Below are 23,750 nucleotides of genomic sequence, written 5' to 3' on the forward strand. Positions count from 1 at the left end.
TTACAGAAAACTTCTTAAACAAAGTTTTATTTATAAAGTTTTATCTACCCCCACAAGAAAACTAAGCGGTGAACAAACACTGAGTAGTGTTACAGAACCTGTAACTCATAGGGAACTTCTTTGAGACACTGCACAAGTAATTTTCCACTACCACGCTGCTGTTCATACACTTTAGAGCCTTCCCCTCTCTCCATAAGAGACATTGCATCATGGTCCAGTCCATTCAAGCAAGAGTCTGAAGCAGCAGTATTTTCTCATTAATGCAGAACCTATGCAAGACCACCATGAGATTTTCCCCACAGCGTGAGACCTGGCGCTCCATGGCCAGGCGGAAATCTTCTTTCACTCCTTTAGTTATACCCCGGGTAACTGTATGATGCCTTAAGCCATGAAGGAAAGAGAGAAAGACAACATCATATGACGGTTATTTGGTGCACTACAGTAATTTAAAAGGCGCTGCATGTCACTTACTATATATCTACTGTCCATACCATGTTTATGTAAGAAGAGCCAAATAGCCCATGCTATGCTGCTTTTCAAAAATCATGTGTTTAGTAGCTTACAAGTCTTTCAACCGTTAGAAGTTCCATAGAAGTTTATGCTCTCACTGCTTTGATTATGACTGTTGGGACAAAAATGTTGCTGTTCTGGCTAACAGGAAAATTTGTTCCCTTAACCCAGCATGAACACAGTTCTCCTGCTTGGGGAAATGAATTTTTTTTTTTTTTTTTCTCTCTACTGCCTGGGCCACTTCTTCCTTGTAATCACTTCTATAAATGGTTGGGGGTTGAAAGAAAAGATGAACCTGCTTTCTCTGGAGGAAGGGGACAGATGGCTGCCACCATAACAAGCAGAGGGCATCTTGCACCAGTAGGAAAATGCAGGAAGGACCTGTATAATCCCATGGGCGCTGATAACTCTTTGACTAATGAAAGGCGCAGTGAACACTTCACAGGCCCAAAGCCAGGCTGTGGGTCTGCATCAGTAGAAGTCAGCTCTTGTGGAGATACTAGACATCAGGCAGGGATTACATTTATTCTGCGCAGAAGTTCAGGACTTGTTTTCAAACAGAACAAAGGCCCAGCTACTGAGCAAGCTAAAGCGATGCTGGCTGGGGAAACTCTTGGGATATTGCCCTGTTAAAGGCTGTTCTTATGAACAGTTCTTTGTCCTCACGCTGGCCTGTAGCACTCAATATCTAAATCTTGTCTTTAAAACAATGTTCTGCAGCGCCAAAGCACTACGCTTTACTTGTGCTGGTCCAGACCTGGGTAAGTAAGATGAAGACTTTGTAACATCTACCTGCAAGCCCTACTTGGGAAGGGAAGCAAAAGATACAACCTGAAATGAGAGCCCTAGGACTACTAAAGGAGCAGCATAAATTTAATTACAGAGAAAAGCATAATGGTAACGTTGAGACAAGTCCTGAGTGGTGGGTAAGAAGGGAAGAGCTGGGCTGAACCCAGCAAGCACACTGAAAGACAGAAAGGAAATAAAAAATAAAGGGTGAGGGCATCTATGCCAATCCAGAGATGCTGGAAACAAGAAAGGGAAAAGTCTGGGAATTACCGTCACCAACAATACCACCCCACCTTCACTTAAATCAGCAAGTCCAGCACTCTCTGCCAAAACAGTAGAGACCTCTGTAACATGTGGAAAAGGCAAAGAGACTAGCCTGGAGACTACTGGGCAATTCATTGATGAGCTAGGCTGAGCGAAGCAAAACTGCACTGAAAATACTCCAGCATAGTCAGAGGTTATGGGATAAGCCCTGTTTTCCATCTTTACTGTCTTAAACATCGCTGGCAGCTGAGTGCTATGGTCAGTTACAACCTAAAGGAGAATATGCGACCTACAGCTACTGAGCAAGCCGGCAGCACTTTTGAAGATGTGTGTCATGTAACAGCTGGAAAACAGAAAACAGAATTCAGATCAACTTAAATGAAGAAAAGTAGCTACAAAGGGATCCAGTAACTAGTATCTTGAAAAGAAAGGGTTACACTCTTGCTAATACGTGATTGAACATGGGTATTATTTTGGGGGATTTCTAAATTTTTGTTTAAATTCAACAGTGATTATTAAATTGAAAGGACACGGATACTGGCAACTTATGGGAAAAAGAAAAATAAATGTTATAATAGAACAACATGGTTTGCCAGGCAATGTAGGCACAAATGGAGGAAAAAAAAAAAGATAAATATTGAGTAACAAATTGCTGAAAACCATGGGCAGTAAAACATGTTGACAAAACACAGCACACTATGAGCGGGGTTTTTCCACTTGGTACCTGTCAGCAGTCTGTATGCTGGGCGGTAGCACAGGTATGAATTCCTGCTGCAGTAACCCCATGGGAGGGCTAGAAGTCCTTTAAAAAACAGCAAATAGCAGCATTCAAACACCCACACACCAACTCCCCCTCCGGTGCAAAACAACTCTCCAGAACAAGGAGCAACAAAGAACTAGGGTGAGACCACATAGCAGTTGACCACCGAGCAGCTGAAGGGGTGCAGGACCCTAACAGCATCAAACATGCAAATATCCCCAGATTTCATTGCAAGGCTGTTCTGCAACTGTGGTCTAAATATATACACGTATTTTTGGACAGTTACACCGGGAGAAAGTACAGCGGTAGGTGTAAAAACAATTCACAGTTGTACTACGATGAACTGTCATAGCTCTTCCCAGGAAGTGTGTCAGTCAGAAAAAGATTTAATCCGAGGAGCACTACAGATACCACAGCTTCCCTGCAGAGCCAGCAAGAGCACATCAGCGAACCGGGAGAGCCCACAGCTTGGGAGTTAAGGGATTTGCTGCCGAGCCCAAGCTGAGCGCATGCACAGCAGGAATAGGCCAAGTTGAGTACATGACAGTATTTGTTACAGGTTGCCCAAGTATCTTTTCATTAGCCCACAGATGGCCTTTTTTATCTTTTCAAATTTAAACTGTATACAAATGTGGCTGTTAGAGGACAGCACAATGTCAGAGCACAAATGCCCACTCAGAGCAACCTCCCGTTTATGGCCAGGGCCAGGTGAACTAGCCCCAAAAGGTGTCTCAGCTGTAAGACAGTTTGTCTTCTCTGTGAAGTTAAGTCCTTATCTCTGTGTGCTATCTATAACACAAGAAAATAACCTCACGCATCCAGCCTAGAGCAAATCCAATGCCCCACCAAAGGAGAAATGAGAAATTTGGTATATAAAGAACAGGTCTAGTTTCTTATCCTAAGTCTTTCAAAACATCACCTAAATCTTAGTAGGCACCTGAGTACTGAGTGCATCATTCACCCCCATTGATGCTAAGAAGGGAGCAGAGAAGCAAGACTTGCACTTGCATGCCTGTAATATTGAGTTAGGTGCGTACTTTCAGATCTCACAGGTGGGCATTTTGGTTAGGATCTATAATTTATGAATGAATATGGATGGTGAGCTATGTTTATAAAAGTCAGATAAAGATGCGACATTTCAGTAGTACAGAAACACTCTACAATAAGGCTACAATAACCTGAAATAAAATATTCACAAGAACTATTCATCAAATGAGATAATTTTTCAAAAGTTCTTGGCACGAATGAGTCCAGTACTTGCAAAAATGGACACAGGGAACAGCAAATACAAAGGAACAGCAAGATGTTACTGGTCCCAGGGTGGCAGGTGTCTGCAAAAGGGATTCTGCACAACTATGTCTTCATTACTGTTTGCAAGATCTGCAGTCAGACCTCAACATAGCCACGTGCACAATCAGAATAAAAATTACACTTTCAAGATACTTTGTTTCACTTCAAACCAACTGAGCTTTTCCTCCTCTGTCCCCAAGGGGAGATGTGATGGGAATGTGAGTAGAGGCAGAGCACTCAACAGCTTTCACATCAAGTTTATGCAGTTTGGTAGGCTAAGATTAGACTAATTAAAGTAAGATTTATCAAAAAGAGGAGCACAATATTAATGTAATTTCTTGCATATTGTTCTTTTCCTCTTTAATGTCACTAGCTAACACTGCCACTACTGACATGTATAATCAATAAAACTATGAAACTTGGCTTGTCTAGAAAGGAGTTCAAAAGCACTTAATGGTTGAATTCAGAGCTCATCGTAGAAGCCTCGTTGACACTGCAAACAGAATGAGCTGGCTGTATCACCAGTTAAAACCAAAACCACGGACCTTCATATTCGCACAACGGATACAAGCAAAGGGAAAGCTTCCAAGCTTGTGTATCTATTTTGCAGGACCTGATTATAAGTCTGCAGGCTACCAAGATCTTACTTCAGCTTTTGAAAACCACATTACAGTTTGCTTTCCTAGGTTAAAAAAAAAGAATGTAATTTCCTATGAAGTATAAAGCACTGAGGAAAAGTACTGGAAGAATGTGGAATTCACCTGGGGAGAAAATGTCCTGTAAGTCATAAATCAAAAAGCTGCCCTTATAAAAAACATTTAATCTCTGTAATACACTTCCCGTCAATTAAGATGCAGGAGTGCCACGTACATTTATGCTGAGGAAAGATCAAGCAACGGAGCAACTGCTTTGTCTTTGGGCTGCTGTGGCAAACTCAGAGAGTCTTCCTGTGCATGACTGAACAGTATCTGAGCTGCCTCTGCTAATTATTGAGAGGATGGTGCAGCAGCTCCTACAACCAGAACTGGTGATGGTTTTGAAAGATGAAAGCCAGTCTGCAGATTTTGAGCCTACCAACCATTGTCCCAGGAAACAGGGCTGTGCTGGCACACTTTATCTAAACCCCCTGCTGGGAGAGGCTGTGAGCTAACCAGTGCCACTGAGGTCAACACTGTTGGGTGACACCATCCCTGAGCCTCACAGCCAGCCCAGCTAAAAAAAATATCTGGGGTACCAGCTGAGTAGTTGTCATCTCCAATTAGTGGACTACACACTGAACTCTCCTTCCCATCAGGTCTCTGATGAAGTGGTTCCTGTCCTACACATCTCAGTCACATAAAATGTACACGGCATTTCCAGCTGGATGGGATATTTGACTGTTTTGGCTTAATAAGCACAAAGGAACGGACCTCTCTCCTACAAGCATTTCCATCATTGAGCAAACGTAACACTGGTCAAAAGGAGGTCAAAGAGATTTAGTCTTGCTAGAAACACTGCTCACTCCCTACTTCCTGACTGGTGGGGTCAGAACAGTAACAGCTACCACACCAATCAAAATAAAAGCTGTGATGCAGAGAAATAGTGCTGAACTATTACAACTAACTTGAAATAGCAGCTAAGAAGTTACCAGGCGTAGTCTTCAGTGCTAAGCCCTCTTGCTGACAAAGCTTACTACTTAACATCATATGTAGTGCAGCAAACCCTGATTCTTGTTTTCATACAGCTGGTTAGAAGCAGTGAGATATAGCAAGGGTAAGAGTTTGAAAATCTAGAGCTTAAAAGAGAAAATTCTCTGTCACATAATTAAGCATTTGTATTTCTTCTTTTTCTTTTCTTTAATTACACCTAGTATCTCATTTTTGTGTTGGTTACCTAGAACTCTGGAAAATCTATTTACTAGTCCAAATTTGGATCCAGTTGTCTAATGTTAGGCTCCCATTTTTAAAAAACTGTAGCCCATTTCTAGTTAGTGAATAGCCAGAATACACTGACCCAAACTGGAATTCAACAAACTTCAGCAGTCCCCCTCTTATAAAGCAAAATACCACAAGTTCTAACAAGCCACCAGGATATTCCAAAACATTCTGCCACTAAAACCCTGCAGCAGATACTTGTTCAGTCTTGTCTCAAAACTAAGAACACCTAGAAAGTTAATCCAAATTATTAATTTCCTTCAGCATCTCGTAATAAGCTAGGCAGAATAAGCTTGTTCAGTACATAGCAAAAGATGACCTGCTAGTTCTGACAGAAAGGTTATTAGAGTTTACCTGGAGTGTAATTTAATTTATGTTTTATACCTAAGTTTTTTATCATTCAGTGGTCTTTCATAACTTTGTTTACAACAAATAGTGCTTGCTGTTTGGAATTATTGCTCAGCAAAATTAACAACACCTTGCACTCATGCCTAATTATTTAAAGAATTCCTGCAAAGTGCAAGTGTCTGGTTGAAAGACCAATACTGTAATCACTTTAATATGGATCATTTCAAAGCAAATGCAAGACTTAAAAATAAAGTTCTGTAAAAGCAGGAGTTTAAAGTTGAAGAACCTCCAAAAAGAATTCACAGATCAGCAGGAGAGTCAGAAAAAGAAACTCACGGCCTTGTTTGAACTCCTTAGCCAACTCCTTAAATTTAAACTCAAAGAGATGACAAACTTACTATCCAGAAGATTACATGAAAGCTTACAACCAGAACATACTCCCTTTTTTTTTTTTCCAAAGAAAACAGTAAATGCTTTTTTGTCCTTACTTGATCAACATTGCTTGATTTGGCAGCAGTTCCAGATGAATTTTCCCTCCTTCCTGTGTTCTTAAATAAGCAAATTCCTCCAACATATCAATATCTGAAGAAAACGTTAAAGATTTGAGTAGGGAAAAAATGATAGAGAACATTCCTTCTTATCCCTCACATCTGAAGCCACATTGCTGAAAGGACAGTCAAAATGAACAGCTATTGAAGTATCTCATTCTTAAAAATGATAAAGAAGATAATATGTATTCCTAATCTTCCACAAATTCATGAGAAATGGCTTTTTAAAGTGCAAAATACACACATCAGTCAATTTCTTTTCTTTCTTCATTTCTTTCCTCATTTCAGTCAAAGGTAAAGAAAGCTCATCTCTCCAAACAAATTCCCTGGTTGTTTTTACTTCTTTTTCCTGCATTGCAGGTTATCAAAGCTGTGCATACTGAGGCTGGGACTGAAGGAAATGCCACCACGGTGGCACATACCACCCTTTTTAGTTTTCTATTTCGGTCCCTTACTTAGCTTTTCTTCTTTTTTTTTTTTTTTTTTTCCTTCCTTTAACACCAGAGCTTTTTTAGTTGTCTTAGGTAAGAGTTAGACTCCTTGCTTCCTGGGGACCATGGCTGGATGTCTATTTAGGTTAAGCACTAAACTGTTCACGTGTGTGTATACTGATCAAAGCGTATGTCAGATATCTGAATACAGAAATCAGACATGCTTTGCATGAACTTTGACATATCTCATTACTCAACCCAAAAATCTTTCCTACACAAAGCATTTCATAAACAACGGCATTTCATAAACAACAAAACAACATTTTGTAAACAACAAAATCATTCAAGTCCTTGAAGCATGGGTACCACTCTGTCATTTTTGTTAACAACCTTGTACATAATGACCTATATATCTTACTGAAAAGACTGCCATCACTTGCACGAGCAGCCTAAGCTGCTGTTTTTCTGAATGGAAGTGCAATTACAATGTACTTAAGGGTACTCTCAAGTGTCAGAACAGGTGACAGGAGCCGTATTTATAGTCCATTGTGCACTGCCACCTATTACAAGAGGCTTCATGGTATGGAAATAAATACAGAATATGATTCATGGAGAAGAGCTGCTGCTGGAACTATCTAACAGCTTTTCCAACACCCCAGCACATAGTTTTGGATGTGAAAGACATTCTTGGTTAGAGAAAGGATACTTGTGACATAGTTGAAAAAATTCTCATACTGGAAGTTTCCTTGTTGGCAGATTTTGTTGATGGCTTTCAGGAACAAGTTCTCACCCCTTGGCCACTCATGCTGAAGCAGAACAACTACATGGCCCAGCGCCATATCATCTCTGCTGTCTGTGAAAGCTCTGAGCTTCAGGGAAAAAAATTGACATTAAGACAATCAGGAAGCACATGTTGCTCTTATAAATGTAAGGGATTCATCTCACCTACATCTGTGTAAACACAGTTGTTGTTCTTTACGAGCATATTTCATTCTGCCCTAATATATACATTTAAAACAGGTTGGAAATTTCCAGCCAAAATACCAAATTCTGTCCACTGACCTATAAGGGAAGTCTGAATACAGACAAAAATATTTTGAGATTAATTCTATCTCCTCTCCCCAAAACTAAAATGAATAGAAGAGAAAAAAAGAGAGAACAAACCCTCCTCCATCAGCACTCCCTCCCCACCCAAAAAAAGACCCTCCACAAACCCATTTAGGTGAGAAGCCCTTGAGGCACAGCCCTTCTTCACACCTAGTCACACCACTGGGATAAGGCCATGCCATTTCAGGACACCAGATACATCAACCAGGCCTTAGAGACACAAGAGAATGTGAAGCCTTGACTATAGCTTACCTTGAAACAAGCTAACAATAGATGAAGGCAGTAAGGCATGATAGCTCTACTGGTACATGGCCAAAGCTTCAAATCAGACCCTGCAACAGAACAGTTTATCATTCACTTCTTTAGGGGCCTCATGATTATCTACGTTTGAAAGAAATCAGAATGGAGCAAAACAAATCTACAATTGCCAGATCTCAGGTAGGGAGAAAAACTTTGAAGGTAAATTACAAATGATTCAAAACCTGAAGTTACACATTCTACAATTCTTTCCTCTTTTCTCTTTCCCTGTGGTAGGACTTTGTCACCAATATACTTTAGTAGGTACCAGCAGGAAAACCACTCACAAAGCCAAGAGGGGATAAAGAACTTCCTCCCTTTTTGTAATACAAAAAGAGAAGAATTATATACCCAACTGAAACGCATGAACTAAAATTGAGCTGACACTGAGTTTAGGGTAGTAGCAACTCCATACCTTTCCTGAATTTAGACTTGACTTTAGGTTGCTCCTCTTGTACTTTACCTCCTTCTTGTATTGGAAGTAAAATACAGCACATGAGGTCAAGCACTTTTTCACATGTTTGCTATAAAAAGAAGAGAGACATGATAATGCTAAGTCTAAATTAAAGTTCTTAAAATTCAGATATGTTAATAATGATTAAAAATTTCACATACTGCAAAAGAAAAAAAACAATCACAAAATTCTCTGCTAAAACTTGAGTGGACTTAAGGTGTAACTCAGTTTGGCTCAGCAAAAAGACGTAGCTATCATTAAACAATCTCCGTGAGCCTACGTAAGTCATTTGAGTTGTGAAAAAAATAGGTGTTGGCATTCTTCATTTCAAGAGTGTAAGGTCAATACAGCTGCAATGAAAACCTATTTTATTTTGAAGGATTAAGTTTTCAAATGAATTCTTAGAACAGTTTTTAAAAGCTTATTCTGTCCATGGTAAAAATAGAAAGGAAAATGGCAATCTGACAACATGACAGAAATGCGATGAATTTTTAATGCTATTTCCTAGAGACAATAAGAGGTCTGTGGGGATATATTATCACATTTCCAATGAAAAAGCAGTAAACTGGAAGGGACAAAAAGTCTTGTCCAGTCGTACTAGGATGATGTTAGATCCTAAGAGACCCAGCCTTTATTATTAGTGCTGACACTGACTGACCTCAAACCACCATGCACTCCTGTAACATTAAAAACACAAAATATATATTGCAAAGGTAAAGCGAGTTCAGAGGTCAGGCCAAACAATATTGTTCTGGAGTCTCTTATACTGTCAGTTGATAACTAATTCTTTTCTAAGATGATCACAAAACTTTCTTTTCTATAAACCTTTCCCTTGCCACATGAAGCCTATACCTAAGAAGTTTCCCTCAGTATTTAAAACCGTTTCAGTAAAGTTAAGGAATTCAAATTTAAGGTTACATTTAAAGACCACTCAAACACTTGTAGCTATGGAAAATCATAACTAAACTCCCCAAATCATAATTACCAAATTGACTCTTTAAGAGAGATGCTAATGGACAGTCAGTTACTGTGCCATGCTTCTCCCTGAAGCATGGATTTTTCAGTAGACCCTGGCTTATGTTCAATACCCTGTTGAAAGAAGGCTAACGGGAAAATTCAAAGGAAGATGACAAACAGGAACCACAGGGCCAGATGATCAAGGACCAGCGTGTGGAATGCTCTACCTACCCGATATTCTCCAAGGGCAAAGTGACATGTTGCTAACTGGATTAGCGCTCTCTGGTTTTCTAGTGATCCTTGTCCTGTAATTTGCTGTGGAGAATGAGAACCCTGAAGAGCTGCCAAGTGATGTAGGCTGCTAATTGCTTTTTTGTACTGCCCCTTTAAAAAAAGATATAGAAAGACAGTGTTAGGGTCTTCTGTATGCAATGGGTGGAAAGACAGAAATAAAAATTCCCTTACAGAAAGCTTTCAAAACAGTGTGCATCCAAGTAACAGGGCTTCAAAATTTTAATCTACCAGAATGTTCTCCAGTGATGTGCTGTGTGGATCAATCATTTGCAAGGCAGTGAGAAGACACACATAATTCTGTTTTAAAAAGCCTGTTTACAAAATTGCATTTATAACTGAAACAAATGCTCTTCAGAGTTAATCAGTACTTTCTTTAGACTAATAAAGTTTGAAATAGCTCTTGTTCAGGTACAAGTACAGGCAAAAATAAAAGACCTCAAAGGAGAAATAGAAAAGAACAAGCTTTGTTCTATAGATGGTATTTGGAACGAGTAGTCAGACTCATTTCTGAGGAGAATGATAAATTTTAACTGAGACATTAAAATCTTCTGCTCTTTGAAAATGTGTCTCTGTGTTCCAACAGAATGCACTAACAAACAGATAAAATGCACTTTTCTTCCATAACACTATATATATATATATATATATATATATATATATACACACACACACTGGTCAAAATGCCAATGCAGAGATCTTTCCCATATGCCAAAACCAGCTGGACTCAACAAACAGCTATTGGGACAGGAATATCCTAAGAAGGGTACCTAGCTTGTGGTAAGAAAGGTATGATTCCATCCCCAAAAGGGTCATGCTTTAAAGGATAAAATCAGTAGACACTTAAAGCATTCAAACTGGGTAATCAGAACAGCTATTCACTAGAACAGCAACGTAATGGTGTCATTTTTACTAATTTTTACTTTATTTTTTACCTGGTAGATGATCATGTCTGTAAGAAAGATTCTTAACCAAAGCCAGGTGTCTGTCTTCCATGACAAGCAAATTCTGGTGAACTCTGCATAAGTGGTCAGAGAAGAAAAAAGTAAAAGAGAAAGTGAAGCATTGCACAGCTTTGGGTTAAATATCAATTATCTAGAAAAAAACAGCTGAATTTAAAAATGAAAAAAACCCAAACCAGTAAGAGTGGGAAATCTTTCAGGTATAGGATACTCTCTTCCAATACAATCATACTTGGATTACACTTCTCTTCACAGTGTCCAACAAATCTAAGAGCAGCTAGGTGGTACTATTTTCCTGCTTTTTAGAACAGGAATTTGTTTTCAAGACTATCACACCAGGTATTACCAGAAAGGGAGAGACACAGTACAGACATCTTCTTAAGCATGAACTAAAGCAGCCATTAACAGCATATCCTCACCTAGTATTATCAGCACTACTACTAACCAACTGCTCCTTTAGTACAAGCTGCTTCCAAAAGAAGTGGGGGTCAATAAGCAAAGTTGCATGAAGAATGAAATGAAATCCAGGAACAAAATATTAAAAAATGCAACAACTGCTAAAGCTTCTTATTGGAACTTATATCAAAAATACTCGGGACCCAAAGCAAATTTAATTTTAAGGATTCACAATGACAGGAATTCTATTTTAACAATAGTAAAATGACTTCTATGCATAGCAATGAAGCCTAAATGCAACTCTGCCTGCAGTTAGCCCTACCTTTGTCGAGTGATTCCAGAGAATACAGCAGCTCCCAGCTCTCCCTTGCCAGTTTAAAGCTCTCTAGTACTTCGATAGAATTTGCAAGATCTGCCTTGTTTACTGTAATATGGCGACTTCGTGCCTTCCCAGAAGGATCCTCATCATCTGAGCTCTGCTTAAGAATCAGTATAAAACAAAAAGATTCACTTCTTTAATTTATACTTATTTCCAAGGACTCTAAAGTCACAGAAGTTCCCCTGAACACAAGAAAACAATTCTGTACTAGAGATGCCAAGGTCCTAGTTTAAGTGCCTTGAAGTGACTTTTTGCTTAGCTTGTTTTAATATTAGAACAATCTGCTTTGCTACCAAGAAACTCGGTGGTATAGCGTGATAAACAGTACGCCAAAATGAATTCATTCTGTTAAATGTGGTGTGCCACCACTGAGCTTCAGCCAGATTATCTGTTAAAGTACGTACATACTTTACACTTTATCACTCAGTTTAAGCCTGCAGTGGCATAATGCAAAGGAAATATAATTCTTGTATAAGTGTGTACTTCTACCAGCAGAGAAATTCTATAAAATAGTGGTATTCTACTATTAAAGAAATAGATGTATTCACAGTTCCAATCATGAAGTCAATTAATTTGGAGGTTTAGCTGTAGGAACATCTGACTACTATAGCTACCATTTTTACCAGTTTCTGCAGTCTCTGCTGAACTCCTTCAACTTAAAGTATTCACATCAGCACGTATGTGTCTATAGCAATTGCTATAAAAATTGTTTTATTCTTCTTGGCTTTAGCCAAAAATATATCTGTTTGCAAATTGTGGTCATAAACAGATATTCCAGGGTAGCTCTGAAAATGTGTCTATTACATCTGTGTCAAAACCACTACTGTCTACATTCCAGTACCAATGCCATTCTTGTTATGAACGAAAAAGTCTAGAAAAGTTACCATTGTTTTTTCCCTTCCTTCGGCAAGTTTCCTCTTTTTGTGTATGTGTTTGTTACGATCAAGATCTGCATCACCATAGATGTTGGTCACATCCTCGAGAAGAACCAGTGGGGCTTGGTTTGGAGCATTTGGACCTGGATTTAAGGATAAATTAATTCAGGATTGCTCTAAATTGATCTGAAAGGTCTCCTGCCTACATCAAGCTGCTTGTGTTTCCTTCACAAGTAATGATTATAATGCTAGAGAAAACAATCTGAAATTAATTTATTTAAGTTGCATAAGCTTAAACTATGCTGGTAAAGCTATGGTTTTCTCAAAGCAGACTTACGGTAAAGGTCAGAACCCATTTACCAGACATCACAAGAGTTTGCCTGAGAGCTTCAGAATGTCTTTGAATCCTTTTCTTACTGAGCAGGCACAAAGTATACTCAGGCAGCAGGTGTTCTCTCATTAAGTATTATTTGCTTTTATATAACTATTCAGCAGGCAAACAGAACAAATGGCTCTGAAGTTAACAGCCACAAACATGGCCAAGTACAGTAATATTCACAAAACATTCTCATGAGAAACCAAAATATGCTGACAGGCACTGACGCCTCGAAGAAGTGAGCATATTTCATCACAAGATTTCTCTAGTAGGATCACTCAGTGTCAGCTTTGCCCCCACTGATTTCAGTATACAGAATTAAATCTTTAATTGAGCCCATCATCACTCCCCAAAGCCTCTAGAGAAGCCTCATTTTGAGGCACAGAAGACACAATTTCTGCTTCCACTGGTGTCACAGAACATCCGATGGGATCTGGCACCTGTTATTTCAGATCTCAGTGCTTAAGTTTCATTAGATATAAAATACGAACAACACTTCTTAATCTCAAACAACATTGGTACGTGGCCACTAATGAGAAAGCTTCCCTTCAAAAACATTTTCTCCCTTTACACAATCAAGTTGCATATAGATGTGCAAAGCTCACATAAAGAGAAATATAAAGGAAAGGGGAAATCCATTAATCCATTTGTCCTGGTTGAAATCTCCACCAGAGAAGACAGTAGTGTGGACAAGTATTTTCAGTATGTGCGTTTCTTATGTTTCTATTTGCATAAAGATATGAGGCTGAGGCCTCATTCATAATTGCAAAGAACTAATTTGAGAGCTTAGTATAAGGACAATCCATTTCATCTCTTGACATAGAAGAACCCACATTAAGCTTTTCCCATCTACTCAAAAGTGACATGTAAGGAGTCCACTACAATAGAAGTTAATGTTACAAGGAACAACCAACCTGGCATGCTTAACAAATAATGTCATCTCCTTTGACTAGTTTCAAACTAAATACCACCACTGAAATGTCCCCCACACAAAGGCTACAATACATTGAAATTTCCTTTCCATACCATCATGTGTCCACTGTGTTGGAACCTAACCTGTGTGAACTGAAAATAGAGCCATGTCATAACGTAGAAAATAGCATCCATGAGAAACTGATATGAAAGTACCACAACTGGGATGCTGGAAGAGTTTTATCACGAGAATCTCAAGAGCTGCCTACTTCTAACATCTGAGAAGAAAGGAGTGGGTTTTTCTTTTACTCATACTGATTTGAATGAATAACAGTTAAGTGCTTTGCTTTCAGTAGCCTTTATTCCAAAACCTCCAGTCCTAAAACAAAACAAAACCTAACCTCACCCTTGATTTGGGCTGCAAATTTTCTCTTACATGACTGAAAGTTACACAGCCATACAAAGAGCAATGTTGTGTTTTTCTGTCTAACCAAGCTCTGGAATTTAAGCTTACAGAGTTTTTAATTGATTTCTAGCACAGAGTGTTATAAATAAACCCCTAAAAGCATCAGCCCAAATAGCAACTCCTGCCAAGCCTGCAGGCAGCCTGAAAGTTATGAGAGGTGTGAATTGCCTCATTCAGTTCTCAAGCCTCCAGCAAGGCAGACAGGAATTATGTAAGAGAAATGCATTGAAAAGTTTTCTCCCAAGAGGTTTCTTGCAAATCCACGCACACGAGAAGAAAGTCAGAGATCAAAACTCAGAGTTACTGGATTAAGGAGGAGACAGCCCTCCAACGAGAAGGAGGAAAAACCCTAATGATAGAAAGAATATGAAAGGCACTAAATACCACTAGACTTTAATGCTAAAGGAGAAATGAGTAAAAGATATCTTGGAAATACTTTCCTGATGTCAGGAAATGATGGGGGGTACCAGAAAAGCTGCACAGAAGGGACTTCACTTTGCCATCTCAGTATACATTCTTTTATGGTGGTTCAGTCTGAAAACATGAGCTTTAACATACTCAATTGTAGAACTTAAAGGAACGTTTTCACCAATGCTTTACTTCCTTTCTTCCTCAACTCAGAATCAAGCAGCTAAAACTATATGCACAGCTAAAGTATCTCACTGCCCCACCATAACTCTTCTTTCCTCTGGATAGAGAAAAAACTCAACTCCATTAGTTCCTGTATTTGTTAAAGTGACTACACATTCTTTGCACACAAGTTTTCATTTGTAATTTGTCTTCTGAGTTTAGCTATCTACGGACATTGTTCAACTGATTACCCAACTTTCTGTAAAGTTGTTTAAAACCCATCAGTTGTATTGAGTGTTTAGTTACTCAAACGATTATTTACTCCATGCAGGAAACTGTGATAAAAGTTATGAACACAACACACAATTAAAACGGAAATTTTATCATGAACCAGTAATTATAGTGTTAATAAGTACTAATTACCTATGGTGACAATTGTTATTGTTGCAAGGGATTTCCTAGCAGTGAGTGAAGAAGCAGGAAATGCACACTATTAAGAGCTGAAAATTCCTCTTTATAATACTGTTTATTTCAGTAAGTTCTAAACAAACTGGAGGTTAAAGAACTTCCTTGAGCTTCTAGGCCATCCCTGAAAAGTCCAGTCAATCCCTGGAGAAGCAATCCAAGGTGTTCCAAGCAACCTGGTATGCCCCAAATGCAGATTTGAGTGGGTAGGAAAAAAGCACAGGTAACCACTGATACTTTAAATGTTCAATTTACAAATTAATTACAAATTAGGATTAATGTGCAAAGCACACCTTTAAGATTATGCTTAAACTATACAAAGAAAGCCATGTTGGAAGCTTGTGAATTTCAGGAAATTTTTTCCTATTCAGTTTTTATTCGATTAATTATAAATCTGTTGTGTGCTCCTAATGCAAAAATATCTTCACTTATTTTGTGGAAGCTTTTTGTACAATCTTTTGACCGAAGGAAGCCAGGAAAATGTCAGCTTCAAAGAAACAGAATCAGAGGAGAAAATGAAGCAAACATGATGCGTAGGAAGAGTAGGAATCAACCCTCAGGATGTTTCTCATAACATCTCATCTGTTACTTTTCTCTTTGCTAGACAACTGACTGCTGCCAACCAAGGTTGAAACCATGATGCCAAGTTAGATTGGTCTTTGGTCTGATCCACTACAGTAGTTGTCATCATCTACTACTGCTGGTAAGATTAAAGGGTTGGGAGAATTTTAAAAAAGACCCATGTCACTTTGTAAAATGATAGTTTCAATAGACTAATGAGAAAAGATCTTTCAGACATTAGGAATGAAGTCACAAAGAACTCTTTACAAAAGCTGAAACATTAGAAACTAACCTTGAAAGAGCGATGGCTGGATGTTGCTGACATACTGGAACGCATTTTTAAAGAAGACCAACATCGTGGAATACACTACTTGATTTTTATATTTAGCGTGTGCATCACTATCAAAGTTACTGATGTATCTGCAGAGGTCTTTCATTCGATGCAAAATATCACCATAACTTCTGAGGAAGAGAGACAAAAAGAATTCAGGATGATACACCGACTCCAAAACTAAATGAAAGAACACATAGTGAATGTGAAAAACTTAATGTTTTGACTGAGGAAATCCCCCAGCTGCAAGTCAGTGGAGGCTGGGAATGCACACCAGTGAAACTTCACTAAACATTTACCATGTTTCTCTTTGCTGAGGCACCTAGGAAAGGATACCCCACAGTACTATAGTTCTTAAGCATGACTTTCATCAACAAAGAGTTAGTTTAGAGACTAATTTCAAAGGACTCCTTAGATCCATGCTTTTGCTTTACATTGTACAGTCTTGAAAGAAGAGCTGCACTGAATTTACACAAAATGTCCTCTTATTAAAATCCTTCTTCAACCCACCTCCTTAAGAATTAAAAAGCCAAATTCTCCTTGAGAAGAAATACCCGGAAAAGTACACATTTCTCACCTTCTTCCCTTATCCATTTGCCATTCACACCTCATTCCCACCACAGACAATATTTTAAATAGCCTCTCCCAAGGATCTGTAATCTGGGATGATTTCTCTGTGAGACCATCTATTACATATTTCTGAGAGCTACGCTTGCTTGGAGACATAATATCAGAGGAATCTTGTGAACCTAGGAAAACCAGCACATTTTTCTCTTCATAAAGAAATCAAATCAACTGATTTATTTTCAAGAAGGAGACATGTAAAAATGTACACTGGAGCTTTCAGGGTAATGATTCAGGGGAGCAGTAGGCATTTCTGCCTCCTCCTCCAAGAGAGTTAATAAGCTGGATAAGAAGATCTTGGACATTTTGTCCTACCTCTCGGTACATATGTTGAAGCATCACGAGCATCATGACTAAGTAGTTGAAGCATCATGAGGTATTTTGGTTATCAAAGAACTAAGAAACATCAAATACTACTATTAATCCTATGTGGCCTCACCTCGAGTACTGTGTGCAGTTTTGGACACCACAGTACAAAAAGGACATAAAACTATTGGAGAGTGTCCAAAGGAGGGCAACAAAGATGGTGAAGGATCTAGAGGGGAAGACATATGAGGAGAGGCTGAAGTCCCTTGGTTTGTTCAGCCTAGAGAAGAGAAGACTGAGGGGAGACCTCATCACAGCCTACAGCTTCCTCACGAGGGGGAGCGAAGGGGCAGGCACTGATCTCCTCCCTCTGGTGACCGGTGACAGAACCTGAGGGAACAGCATGAAGCTGCGACAGGGGAGGTTTGGGTTGGATATCAGGAAAAGGTTCTTCACGGAGAGGGCGGTCGGGCACTGGAACAGGCTCCCCAGGGAAGTGGTCACAGCACTGAGCTTGACTGAGTTCAAGAAGCGTCTGGTCAATGCTCTCAGTCATATGCTCTGATTCAGCTGGTCCTGTGTGGAGCCAGGAGTTGGACTCGATGATCCTTATGGGTCCCTTCCAACTCAGGATATTCTATGATTCCAGGATTCTATGATCCTTGTCCATGGGATACATTACATAAAAGTAATGCATTCTTCATTTATGGATATTACTTCACTAATACTAAAATACATTCTAAGAAAGGTTAATTTTGTAAAAATATTCTTACCTTGATATTGGCTTTCTGTCTGTGTAGATCTAGTTACATAGTTAATATAAAATTCTGCTGCTTTATTCAGATACTTATATAACAAGCTGGCAGGAAGTCGAACATCAGGGTTGTTAATTATTAGAGGAAGAACATCACAAACTAAAATAGAAAACAAATGAAAAAATCCTTCAGGTTTGTGGGGTTTTTTGTTCCTTTTGTCCTAAATAAAGTTTCTCAATCAGCAATGTAAGCCTCCATCTCTGGCTGACCGTACATCACAAAGGATCACAAAGAACTTCACATGAATGATTGTAATACCAATTTGTACCATATGGTCAGCCTGGCCTGAGCCTCTTCTGACTAAAGTGGTTTTCTAATCTTAGTATCTTGAAAGCAGTTTACTGAACTCAGAATCTTGCCATACTAAAATGCTGTATAACAAAACAAGAACTTTAATATTTTCTTACCAAATAATTTTCTAAAACAATTCACTGGGGATTCTTGGTCTTCAATACTTTCAGCGTCTAATAATGTCTCTCCAAGGCCCACCTGGGTAAGCAGAAGCGAAAATCAAACACTGGACCAGTGGTTTTAGAAACTTTTTGAACTGTGATTCAATGGAGTTGAACAATAATTCATTGGATGCATGAGTAGCAATTCACTATATGGCAATTGCATGTGCTAGTCTCTAAATATATAGTTCTACTATCCCTACTTCCTAACAGGTGAAAAGCAATGCCAGAAGACAGCAAAACAAGGCTAGGAGAAAAACTGCACATGCGACTGTATCAGTAAAGACGTGCAGACAGGTGAAAGCGACGGAGGTACCAGGCCTTAAAGTCGCAGCTTGTCACCTGCGCTGTAGTAACTGACTGTGCACTCTGCCTGATGCTAGTACGAGCTAGAACATGTTAGTGTACGTCAGTCTCAGAAATAACAGGTTCTATAGTCTTTAAACTATTTTTAAACTTCCTTACACTGTCCTTAAATAAAGTAAGTCATCATTTAAAGAGCTCCAGCTGTAGTTTCATAAGTCAAAGCAAATATGCTGCTGCTTGGAGTCTACACATAACTTCAAAGCACTCTGCCCTCAATGAGAGTTTACTGACAAAAAGCTGAAGCAATATTCTTTCTCAGACTGTAATAGTCCTCTACACTCTTTTTTGTGCTATTCTGCTTTTTCAAAAAGCATGGAATATTCTTGCATTTACAAAACAAAAACATTGTTTTATTTGCTTCCATTTGTTTTCTGCCCAATTCTTTCCTGGTGGAAACGTCAAGATACAGCAATCTGCACTGTTAACCACAATTAAACATGAATAAAAAGACTCAACTTCTCACTAAGCAAAGGAAAATACATTTCAGCAAAATCTCAAGAAATAGAATGCCAATATCCTGAATAGTTACTATGAACTTCTCGTCTCTTACCCCGTGTTGCACCACAGTCTCTGGGAAACGTCGCAGAAGTAGTAGTAGCATTTCTGCCCTTTCTAATGTGTTAAAACACTGCTCTGTGGCCTTCAGTAACATTTCACACTGGACCCGACCAGGAAGGGTTTCAAATAATCCTTAAAAAAAAATAATCAAAAAGTGTTTAACTTGCTATGTCTGAATTGTAAAGGTGATTGACAAAGAGTAAAAGACTAGTTAACATCACCTTGCCATGCAGAGTGAAAAAGATTTCCTTATACTTTTTTCTGCTTTTAATATCTATGCCTGGAAAAAACCTGCTGTTTCTTTCAGAGAAGACCACAAGAATATTCATCTGTGTTTACTTGGGTGCACACACTTGAATTAACAAGTAAGACTGCTAATGAGTGGAACACTGAAAATCCTAATACTTAAATATTTGACATTTTAAGATGCTTTTTCAAGAATGTTATTTTTTTACTTACAATCCACTTCCTCTACAATTAATACTTTCATTATGAAAAGGTATTTGTTTCAATTTAAATGCCCACTGAGACACTAAAAGGAAACAAACATATTCTCCCTGTAAGTTTTATGTATTCTCTCTGAAAAATAAACACACCTCATGAAAAAGCAAGTGTTTCCTTAACCAGAATAGCCTGTATGCAGAGTTACACACTGCTTATCCTCAGAGCTTCTGCAGCACATATTCAAACAGCACATTATAATTTGTCAGGTGTAAAGCCTGCTTTGAAAACTGCCTGTGGTTCACAGCAGTGAATGCCAAGACCTTCTGGTCACTGTTAATTTTCATAACCTTCACTTCATACGTACAAATTGACCCCATTTTTATGATCATTCATTATTCTCTGCAATCAGTGGGACGATGATTCATCAGTCCCATTCCACTTACTCCCTATGCAACCTCTTTTCTAAGTGTTTGTTGTTCTGGCAGACTTAGTCTACCCATATAAGAGACAAAGCAATACAAATCAGCTGCTCATGTCCCTTCATGTTTCCTAAGCCTAACATACTGAATGAAATCTCCAAGGATGAACTGAGCAAAAAAATCTGCAGCCCACAAGCAAAGTTAAAAAGACTGACATTTACTTGCCACACTAGATATGTAACCAGAGGGCTTATCTTTAGATTCCTTCAGGACTCTCACTATTACCTCTTAAAAATTGTGTCTGCTTGTCCTGTGAGTCATTCCTTAATGCTGATGTAATAATGCTAATCTCCCTCCATACAGCAGGTTGGTCTGGAAAATTCACAAACCTGTAATAAAATAAATGGCAAAGAATGCACAGCGATCTCAAAATCTGTTTCCAAGAAAAAAACCTTCCTATGAAAGAATGTACATGGGCAAATGGAAAATAAAACCTTCCTTTTTACTCTGTATTTTTAATCAATAAGACCTTTTCTGCTTAATTTATCTACACGGTCTTCCAGGAACACTCACATTATATTTTTGGAAACTCTGACATTTATGGAAACAAGCACCTGGCTTAATTGTAGAGTTCCAGCTCTGATTACTTACATGTCGTACAGCAGCCTGCCTGCAGACGCCGTCCTTTCAGCATTCCTCTCAATAGTGTACATCTCATACTGCAAGACGGAAGAACAGAACATTAGCTTTCTTGAATACATTTATGAATCAGATCAGTCCTTCCACTCTAAGAAACTGGCCCAAATTTGCCACAGCAATCTGAATAACAGAAAATGAAAGGATTGCAACATTTGCTGTAGAAATTAGGAGACAAGTTTAGACTACCTAATCACACATTAAATTAGGCATGAACTTCTATATGACAAGTACTCTAATATTAACATGCTGGCTCTGTTTTATGCAAATAAAGAACTTAGTGAGAATTCAAAGAGTGCTTTGACCATGGTTTGTTTCCAGTCAAATGCACTGCAAAAACCCAAGTTATCACAAAAGCTATAGGCAAGAGTGGTACTTTAAATCTCTATTAGAAATAGCTATTTTTTTTCTGCGACAGCAAACCCAAATCTTTCATCACATGCAGACATCAGATGCAGAAAGGGAGCTTCCCCTCAGTTATTAAAAATCCAACACTTTCACCAATTTCACAAAGCATTCATAAGAGTGGATTTTGTTGCAGTGAAACACAACGAGCAGTGACAACCTTGCCACTTTATTTTCAACCACTGGACAGGACAGTGAGAGGCTGGGCAGCTGCAGCACCACCGCCACGCAGCTCTGCGTTTCCCCACAGCCGTCCTGTGCGTTCAGACAGGAATGAAACGTGACTTAGTAAATCTGCAAAAGAGTGTTCGGCTGCAAAATACGGGTGCTGAGTCCGGCCCCTGTCACAGGGGCTGGCTCGGACCCTCTGGGGGTGCTGAGCCAGGCCGCTAGCTGGGTGCTGGGCCCGGACGCCTGTCAGGGCGCTGGGCTTGGCCGCTGCCAGGGATGCTGGGCTTGACCGCTGCCAGGGGAGCCGCCCTTCTCCACATCCCCTGACAGGGCCCTGCCACAGCCGTCACGGTGAGTGACGGAGACGAAACGACATCGTCGCAGTCGGGTCCCCGTCATCATCACGGCAACCGGCCGCCCCGCCCCTCCGCCCCCATTGGCCGAAGCGGCAGTCAGTCAGCGCCCGCCGCAAGGCCGCGTGTGGAAGCGGCGCGCCGCGCCTTTATATTGCGCCGGTGCGGCGGCGTTTACCTGTATGTTGAAGTCGGCGGGGTAAAGGCTCCGTGCCGTGATGAGCCAGGCCTTAGCCGCCCACAGGTCCCCCGTCACCAGCTCGCGGGCCCGCTTCACCAGGAACTCGCAGTCCCCCTGCGCCGACATCTTGCTACCGGCCCGGCCGCCGGGCGGCGCGCATGCGCCCCGCTGTCCCGGGGCGGTCTCTCCCGCTCCTCCGCCCCGCCCTGGCTGCGTCCGGCTGAGGGGGCGCGCGCCCGCGCCATTTTGGAAGCGGGCAGGAGAGCTCTTGGTACCGGCAGTCCCTCCGTGCTGGCGGGGCGGCTCCGCCGTGTTGTCGTTGCTCCGTCTCCCTCCCTTCTGCCGTTCTCTCGGTCCCGGGATGTGTCTTTTCTGTGGTGGCCGCTGGGCTGGAGCTAGTGAGGTGCAAGGACTTTGGGAGGGGGGTAGGCTGAGGAGGACTGGTGGAGTAGGAAGCTTGGGAGTTAGTGTTGGAGAGATCCGAGAAATAAAACAAAGGATGGTACTTCGCCTCTGTAAATAGTGAATGAGGCGCATCCCTGAGAAAAGAAACAAAATGACACCATTAGCAAAAGAAATAACAAGATAAGCACAAGAGGACTTCTATTACTGATAAACTCACAGAGCTATCTGAACTGCGAATGGACTGTCCTAAGTAGCATGGTAAAACCTGACCTCTAGAGGGGAAAAAGCCCCCTACTCACCTGAACCCACCCCTCACTGAGAACGCTTAGTAAAAAGGTGGGATGCTGTAACTTCAAGCAGAGACGGGACATGGCAAGGACCAATAAAAACAAGGGTAACCAAGCATAGATGCAAAAGTACTGATAATGGTTGCTTGAAATGTATAAATACTTATTGTGTGATAACCAAGGTGTGCTACCTTTGTGGAGTGGCCGCCTAGCACCCATCTCTGTGCAGATGTGAAATAAATAAATATCTCGGCTTTGTGTGTTATTGGCTCTTTGCATATCAGGTGAAGCATCCCATTTTGGGACAACATTAAGAGGACTTGTATGGGCAGGGAGGACTACAGAGATTTTGTTTAGCCTAAGGCAATAGTTTGAGCTCCCAAAGCTTGTGACCATAGGGAACTTTGGGAGCTCTTCAGCCTTTGGCAGCTAGCGTGATAGCTGGTAGGAGACTGGCCAAGCTGCTCTCAAGTAACCTGTGCTTTGGCCCTGTGAGCAGTGTCATGGGTATAATGGTGCTTAGAGGCAACCGAGTTAAAACCACTGATGTTGGTTGCAGTGGAGCATCGCCTTCCTAAAGTTGGTGTTGCTGCAAATGAAAGGCCACTTTAAAGGTCTGAGGCCATGGCACTACTGCCTAGGCTCGTGCTCCTCAAAGGTTCTTATAGCCCAGTACCAAGGTCACTGACAGCAGATGCCAAGAAAAACCAGGATCTTTCACCACAGCCTAGCCTGAAATGCACCTAGCCTTCAACAACTTGGAACTGAGATTTGCTTCTTATCATTAGTTTTCAGCGTTAAGATGCTTGCTTACAAGCCTGTCTCTTTCCTTTCTGTTGCTTACCTAAACTGTAAATTTCTCTGGTTTTGTTTTTTTTTTTTTTTTCCTTGTCCCTTTCTTTCTTTGCTTCTTTCAAGTAGGCTGTTCATTTCTGATGTAGCAACAGACCTTGTAGACTTTGCACCTGGGAACTTCCACTGATCAAATCCATAAATCTCCATATCTGGGGGGTTAG

At 40.2% G+C, this 23,750-nt stretch overlaps 1 protein-coding gene across 6 annotated transcripts; it reads right to left on the reverse strand.

The window, feature by feature from the left end:
* On the reverse strand, positions 1 to 22,198 carry INTS10 (integrator complex subunit 10). Of its 6 annotated transcripts, none has more exons than XM_054823946.1 (18): positions 22,040 to 22,198; positions 20,888 to 20,955; positions 20,522 to 20,625; positions 19,366 to 19,505; positions 18,405 to 18,486; positions 17,956 to 18,096; positions 16,830 to 17,001; positions 16,214 to 16,383; positions 12,581 to 12,714; positions 11,640 to 11,796; positions 10,895 to 10,977; positions 9,900 to 10,052; positions 8,673 to 8,781; positions 8,213 to 8,292; positions 7,560 to 7,722; positions 6,363 to 6,456; positions 2,288 to 2,365; positions 1 to 380 (listed from the first exon to the last, which is right to left on the reverse strand). In XM_054823946.1, the coding sequence occupies exons 1-18, from the start codon at positions 22,166 to 22,168 to the stop codon at positions 224 to 226; spliced, it is 2,214 nt and encodes a 737-aa protein (XP_054679921.1). In that variant the 5' UTR covers positions 22,169 to 22,198; the 3' UTR covers positions 1 to 223. The 6 variants fall into 6 exon arrangements, with proteins under 6 accessions (XP_054679921.1, XP_054679923.1, XP_054679925.1 ...); XM_054823948.1 differs by having other exon boundaries at positions 11,640 to 11,793; positions 22,040 to 22,196; XM_054823950.1 differs by lacking the exon at positions 2,288 to 2,365 and having other exon boundaries at positions 11,640 to 11,793; positions 22,040 to 22,194.
* Between the last annotated feature and the right edge of the window lie 1,552 nt (positions 22,199 to 23,750).

This window comes from Grus americana, chromosome 4 (assembly GCF_028858705.1).
Source record: "Grus americana isolate bGruAme1 chromosome 4, bGruAme1.mat, whole genome shotgun sequence".
Classification (NCBI taxonomy): domain Eukaryota; kingdom Metazoa; phylum Chordata; class Aves; order Gruiformes; family Gruidae; genus Grus; species Grus americana.

Excerpts from the sequence above, each read along its gene's own strand:
- INTS10 (XM_054823946.1), bottom strand. The coding sequence starts at position 22,168 with ATGTCGGCGCAGGGGGACTGCGAGTTCCTGGTGAAGCGGGCCCGCGAG. Across the intron at positions 20,956-22,039 it reads CCGCCGACTTCAACATACAG|TATGAGATGTACACTATTGA; the intron begins GTAAACGCCGCC and ends TCCGTCTTGCAG. Across the intron at positions 8,293-8,672 it reads CAAGTCTAAATTCAGGAAAG|GGTCTGATTTGAAGCTTTGG; the intron begins GTATGGAGTTGC and ends GTTCTGTTGCAG.